The sequence below is a fragment of the Phoxinus phoxinus genome (genome assembly GCF_949152265.1).
Source record: "Phoxinus phoxinus genome assembly, chromosome: 21".
In the NCBI taxonomy this organism is placed as follows: Eukaryota; Metazoa; Chordata; class Actinopteri; order Cypriniformes; family Leuciscidae; genus Phoxinus; species Phoxinus phoxinus.
In genome coordinates, this window is record NC_136896.1 from 30453432 (window position 1) to 30460931 (window position 7500).

At 37.2% G+C, this 7500-nt stretch overlaps 1 protein-coding gene across 1 annotated transcript in view; it reads right to left on the minus strand.

The window, feature by feature from the left end:
• Positions 1 to 7500, minus strand: part of lmf1 (lipase maturation factor 1) — a 36410-nt gene that overhangs the window by 11384 nt on the left and 17526 nt on the right. Inside the window, 1 exon segment of the mRNA XM_079595469.1 lies at positions 3664 to 3758. Within this exon segment, the coding sequence (XP_079451595.1) occupies positions 3664 to 3758 (95 nt within the window).

Below are 7500 nucleotides of genomic sequence, written 5' to 3' on the forward strand. Positions count from 1 at the left end.
GGATGGATGGATGGATAAACGGATGGATGGATGGATGGATGGATGGATGGATGGATGAACGGATGGATGGATGGATGGATAAACGGATGGATGGATGGATGGATGGATGGATGGATGGATGGATAAACGGATGGATAAACGGATGGATGGATGGATGGATGGATGGGTGAACGGATGGATGGATGGATGGATGGATGGATGGATAAACGGATGGATGGATGGATAAACGGATGGATGGATGGATGGATAAACGGATGGATGGATGGATAAACGGATGGATGGATGGATGGATGGATGGATAAACGGATGGATAAACGGATGGATGGATGGATGGATGGATGAACGGATGGATGGATGGATGGATAAACGGATGGATGGATGGATGGATAAACGGATGGATGGATGGATGGATAAACGGATGGATGGATGGATGGATGGATGGATGGATGGATAAACGGATGGATGGATGGATGGATGGATGGATGGATGGATGAACGGATGGATGGATGGATGGATGGATGGATGGATAAACGGATGGATGGATGGATGGATGGATAAACGGATGGATGGATGGATGGATGGATGAACGGATGGATGGATAAACGGATGGATGGATGGATGGATGGATGGATGGATGAACGGATGGATGGATGGATGGATGGATGGATGGATAAACGGATGGATGGATGGATGGATGGATAAACGGATGGATGGATGGATGAACGGATGGATGGATAAACGGATGGATGGATGGATGGATGGATGGATGGATGGATGAACGGATGGATGGATGGATGGATGGATGGATAAACGGATGGATGGATGGATGGATGGATGGATAAACGGATGGATGGATGGATGAACGGATGGATGGATAAACGGATGGATGGATGGATGGATGGATGGATGAACGGATGGATGGATAAATGGATGGATGGATGGATGGATGGATGAACGGATGGATGGATGGATAAACGGATTATTTTAAAATGTTCCATTATTATTTTAATTTTAAAATAAAATACTGTATGTGTTTTATATTTATATAAATATGTTTATATAATATTTATATAATACATAATACTATGCGAAAATTAGATTTAGTATTTTTGTCTTTTTTATTATTTGTTTTTTTAATGTCTATACAGTTTTTATTATTTTTGGTTTACGTTAATCACCCTAAATAAAAATGAGAAATGTTTCACTAAATGTTATATTTTATTTCAGTTTATATTTTCCTTTATTCATTTATTTGTATGCTTTCATTTTCATTTTAGTTTCAGTTAAAGTTTTAGTAGCTAATTTTGTTGTATTTTAATAATTTAAATGTTTTGGTTTTAGTTTATTTTATGACAAAAAGTTAAACTTAATGAAAATGAGAAATGTTTAAATAAAATAAGATTTAAATAGTTTTTTAATTCAGTTTATTTCATTTTAAGGAACGAAAATTTGTTATTTTTTTCATGGATTTTGTTTATGATTTTATATGTGCTGTGATTGGTCCCTGCTGTCGGGTCACATGATCGCGAGCGGAAGGCTGGACTCGGACGCTGTGACTCCAGGACAATGGCATTGTTGTTTTCCAGCCGTTGCTCTGCCAGTTTGGCTTCATGTTTGAGGGCATCGACTTTCCCAAACTGCAGGTGCAGAATCCATCAGGACTCCCTCATGCTTCATTCAGCCGAGATATCATGTGACATGTTATTAATAATGTCTTTCTCTTCAACCACATAACCTAATCCCAATCTTTCAATCACATGTTGGTTACTCTCTTCACGGTGGAGGTGCGGGCCAGAATACTGACTGGCCAAAAGTAGAGCACTGCAGTGTTTCATTTATCCAGCGATCATCCCGAATCCTGGATCTATCTATCCATATACATATATATATCTATCTATCAATATATCTATCCATCCATATATCTATCAATCTATCTATCCATCCATATATCTATCAATCTATCTATCTATCCATCCATCTATCTATATCTATATCTATCATCTATATCTATCCATCCATCTATATCTATATCTATCATCTATATCTATCCATCCATCTATCTATATCTATCCATCCATCTATATCTATATCTATATCTATATCTATCCATCCATCTATCTATATCTATATCTATATCTATCATCTATATCTATCCATCCATCTATATCTATATCTATATCTATATTTATCCATCCATCTATCTATATCTATCCATCCATCTATATCTATATCTATATCTATATCTATATCTATCCATCCATCGATCTATATCTATCCATCCATCTATATCTATATCTATCCATCCATCTATCTATATCTATCCATCCATCTATATCTATATCTATATCTATCCATCCATCTATATCTATATCTATATCTATCCATCCATCTATATATCTATATCTATATCTATCCATCCATCTATATCTATATCTATATCTATCCATCCATCTATATATCTATATCTATCCATCCATCTATATCTATATCTATATCTATCCATCTATATCCATTAGGGGTGTAACGGTACGTGTATTCGTACCGGACCGTTTCGGTACAGCACTTTCGGTACGGTGCACATGTGTACCGAATGCAATCATACACGTAAATTAGGCTAGTTTTGTGTGCGGAACATAGGTCAATTCCGAGTTTCCACACGAACATATTAAGTGTCGGAAGTCTCCGCGTTGCACTCATAGACAGTGAGTTGCACTGATTAATCGTTTTTGTGATTCAAATACATGTAAAATAGTACCATTACATCTGTCTTCCTGTGTGCGGACATTTGTTTATGTAGCCGTGACAACGAAACACGTGCACACGCGTCTGTGTTAAGAGCGCTTGTAGCTCCGTGCGCGCTGATGCACTCATCTGTGGACATTTCCGAATGCCTTTCTGTTAAAAGCGGGCTTTCCACACAAACAAACGTACATGTGTCATTAGTATGAGAAAAAAAATAGGATTTTAACTCGGGTCGGGCTCGGACATAAATATCGCATAAATAAAGATCACCACATGCACGGCACGCTCGCTTTAGCCCAGCCTCTCGCTAGCTAGCGTCATGGCCAATATTGGTTTGAGAGTATTTTATTTAGTGGAGAACTTTGCAGCAGTATTTTATTTCTTATTCTTTTTTATTTTATATATTTTCTATTTATTAGCCTATATTTTATTAAAAAAGTGTGTTTAAAAAAGTGTAAACAAATTGTTAAAAGTTTATAGTAAACAACCAGCAGTTTAATGTTTTGCATTTCTTTCCCTTACTGTACCGAAAATGAACCGAACCGTGACTTTAAAACCGAGGTACGTACCGAACCGTGATTTTTGTGTACCGTTACACCCCTAATATCCATCCATCTATATATCCATCCATCCATCAGACTGTATGGGTGTTTTAAAATTCAAGTTTCAAAACTACAAAGTTCTTTAAACTCTCAAACTTTAAGCTTTTAAAACTTCTTTAAACTTCAGACTCTCAAGTTTTTGTCTTGACAAACTTTTTTAACCCTATCTGTACCCGTAAAGTCGCATCATTTTGCACCTCCACCTCTTGGTTTAAGAATGTTTAGATATTGGCTCTGGAGACTGAAACTACAGCATGTACAGTATTACAGACGCAGCTTTATGACGACGCTTCATATTAATAAACCAAACCTTCAAAACCCAGAAGCAGAAGAGACATGCGCTCGCACCTCATAATGATAGTCCATGCACGTGAGATCCGTCCAGCACCGGTCACCTCGAATCTTGATCAGACCCTGGAGACACACACACATCAGGACAACGCAATCAAACACACATTTACAAGATAACATTTGAAAAGTTACAGCAATCAATGGCATTTCGCTCATATTATATTTATATACTGTAAAATTTCTGTTAACATTTCCACATACACAGAGTGAAGAACATTTAAAACTATCATTATGCATTTAATAATATTACTTATAAACAATCTACAATAACACTTTACATCCCAGCCTGATATATGAAATCATTTTATGGCTCATATAGTGTGATATAGTGGAGCCTAAAACTGCTCAATTTTATTTAGAGACTCAAACTGAGTAAAAAATATAAAATTAGCTGCAGATGCTGATATTTATACGGACAAAAAGTGATGAAATTCTGATGCTTGTAATGATTTTTATAATAAATTATGTCTGATAATCAAGTAAACCAGCTTCAGTCCAGATGAAATATTACTAACAATATCCGAGTTCTTATGTTTACTTGATAAAATCGAAGACACTGAAGGTGTGTACAGTTCTACTAACAGCTTTTACTGGCTCAACTATCAGTGAGAGACAGAAGGACTGGAGGAGAGTGTGTGTGACTGCTTTATCAGGGACGTTTTGATCATTTAGAGGCCGTAGAAATGTGCGTATTAAATATGATACAGAAGACTATAGGGTTAAAGCAACAGTTTATCACTCACAAGGCCGTATGACTTTCTATCTACAACTGAAATGTTGTTTTTATGCCGGGACAATCAGGATACATGACTTTTATACTACAGGGCTGCTGAATGCTTGAATCTGATTGGTTGATGAACGTTCTACGGTGTGCAATTATTTTCAGGGAAGTAGTTCCGGCAGGTCTTGACCGCATTACAGCTCCATATCACTGCGCGTAGTTCACTGTAATAACGGAAAATAGGATACAATTCATAACAAGACAAACCATGCGCTTGATCTGCGATGTTCAATAACTTCACAATCAATGGAAACATGCAGTTTAATTTTAATAAATAAAGTATATTGCCCTATATATAATCAATAGAATAAATTGATAGTCCTGCTGCACGGGTTTTCGTAGTTATTGCAGATAATATAACAAATAAATAATTATTGATAGGCCTATACTTGTTAAAAGGGCTTGTGTTTCATTTATTAGGCTAGTCTACTGTCACTAATAGAAAAAAAGAATGAACGAATGAATTAAAACGAATTGAATTAATAAATAAATAATAATATTGACGCACATGTTTCTCTCTCTCTCATAACTGCATTAATAACTGCATAAAGCCGGGGACACACTCACTGTAAGGCCAGTTATGAATGTAATTTGATACTTATGATCATGCGCGCGTGTTCAGCGCGTTCAGTGTGTGTTCACAGCGGTGTTTAAAATCTGCTGCGTTCAGTCAGAGAATGTGTCAGTGGTTAAGTGTGTGTCCAGCATTACTCTGCTATCAGCGGCTCAAACCGCCGCTAACTCTACAATGACGTTCTGGAATCAGCAACGGATGGGTTTAGATGCGCAAGGAATTAGTCCTACATACAAGAGCATTTTAATGACAAAAACTTTACAAACGTCTTGAAATACATCATCTGAACAATGTTTCGAGGTGTGGGAACTGTAGTATAAGCGGAATAATTCACCTTTGGCTAAGCCCCGCCCCCCTTAGTTACTGTTGCTACGTCCGTCAACTTTATCTGGGCTCTGGTTTGGTATCATCATGGCTTATGCTGTGACGGCTCTTCCTGCTGAGATTTGATCAAACTTTTATAAAGCAGCAAATAAAGTGTCCGATAGAAGTAAGCAAAAGTGTGCGTTCGAAGGCTTTATTCAAGACATAAACGCAAGCAACAACAAGATCCAAACAGAGGCAAAAGCATAACGGTCACAGTCAAAAACTGACCCAGCGCATCATATCCTGATGGAGACGGAGGCTGGGACTCACAATATCAGGAGCAACACTGTTCATGCAGAGCTGGTCTCTATTCACTTCTATAATTGTGATTACAAAGCAAACAGACTAACGTACGCGAGTATAAACTTGTATTATTAGCAGTGTGTGCTAGCGTATCAACAATTAGGCTAGAGAACCGAAATCATAACATAAAACTGTCTAACTAGTGTAACTTCACAGTAAGGTTAAAAGCTAAATGTATCTTAGAGCAAAAGTGTGTTGTTGATCTTGAGGGGTTTCGCTGACTGAGGACGTCCACACAGTTTAATCCAAAGACGACACTTGTCAGGATTTGACCGGTTTTGGGAAGGGAAAAAACGGACACCCCCCTCCAACCTCTCTGGGAAACACGTATCTGTGTTACAAACGCCCCAGACACAACGCTTAACCATATTTCTGATAAACTACGACGGTAATAGCCTGCCGACACCAAACATGCGAGACGCCGGTGTTAAAGTCAATGGAGCGCTGTGAGAAAGTGTCGGACCCTCTGTGGGGCTCGTTCTCGGCTGCGCTGTGATTGGTCAATCTACATTCTAGGGCGTGGCTTAGCCAAAGGCGAATTGACTCCAGGCCGTTGAATTATTAGAAAAATAATGCACACCCGAGGAGTAACTCCGCTTCGCGACCACATTACCACCTCGGGTGTGTATTACTCTTCTAATAATTCAACGGCCTGAAGTCAAATATTCCTTAATTATACATTTCAGGAAAAGTAATCACAACTATAATTACAGATTTGTTTATTTGGTGTAACTGTCCCTTTAAGAACTACAGGATGAACGCAGAGGAACCCGAGCAGATCTTCCTCTCCTCATCAGATGTATTAATGCTGGCAGGTTTGGAACAGTTTAACTGCAGACAGATGTGTCTCTAAAGCTGCGGTGATCTGGATCTCTCTCTACCAGTTCAACCAGGAAATACAAACACACGTAACATCCATGTGGGAACAGTCGGATCATTCTCCAGCGGGAGAAACCACTGCATCGGGAACTCTCGCTGCTTATCAAGCGCATTCTTGCATTTATGTCATTAAGGATAATGTAATAAGGAGCTTTGGAATGAGTGTTAGCTTCCTAAAATGCGATCGCACTAATGTGAAAATGAGCGACTCCCACGATCAGCTGGCCAATAAATAAAGCCAGCATTAATGACACTCACAGCTTACACAATGTTCACTTATTACACGGGGATTAGATTAAAATCACTTTAACATCGCTCCCAATCATAAGCGAATCAGTCTTTATTCACATTTATAAGAGCCATTTGAGCTTTAATAAGGATCTAATAATGATTACTGAGATGATATTTTCAGGCATTTACACTTAGCATTGGTATTCATTTTAGCTTATGGTACTCATATATGCTTAAAAAGTCAATATTGCAATTCATTCATATTATCTCTATGCAATATGACATTTAAAATGAGAAAGTTGACTATTTTGGTCTTGTTTCGTCATTGGTTCAGCTCAACACTGAAATATACTTCAGACTCAGGGTTATTATAATCACTAAAACCAGACAAAAACATGTGACTTGAAATTAAATTAATGTTAACCAAAATAAATGCAAAAAAAAAAAAAAAATTTATTTCAGCTCGTTGCCTAGGCAGCATTTCTTATTTTCATTTATTTTAACGTACTAAAAAAATAAAAATAAAAAATAAGTTAATACAAATTATATATATTCAAAATGTCAAAAACATCCAAGAAAATTACTAAAACTTTTCAAATTAAAATTATATTGGAAAATATTAAAATAAACACTCATTTAAAATATGAATACAACTAACACTGTTTTGAATG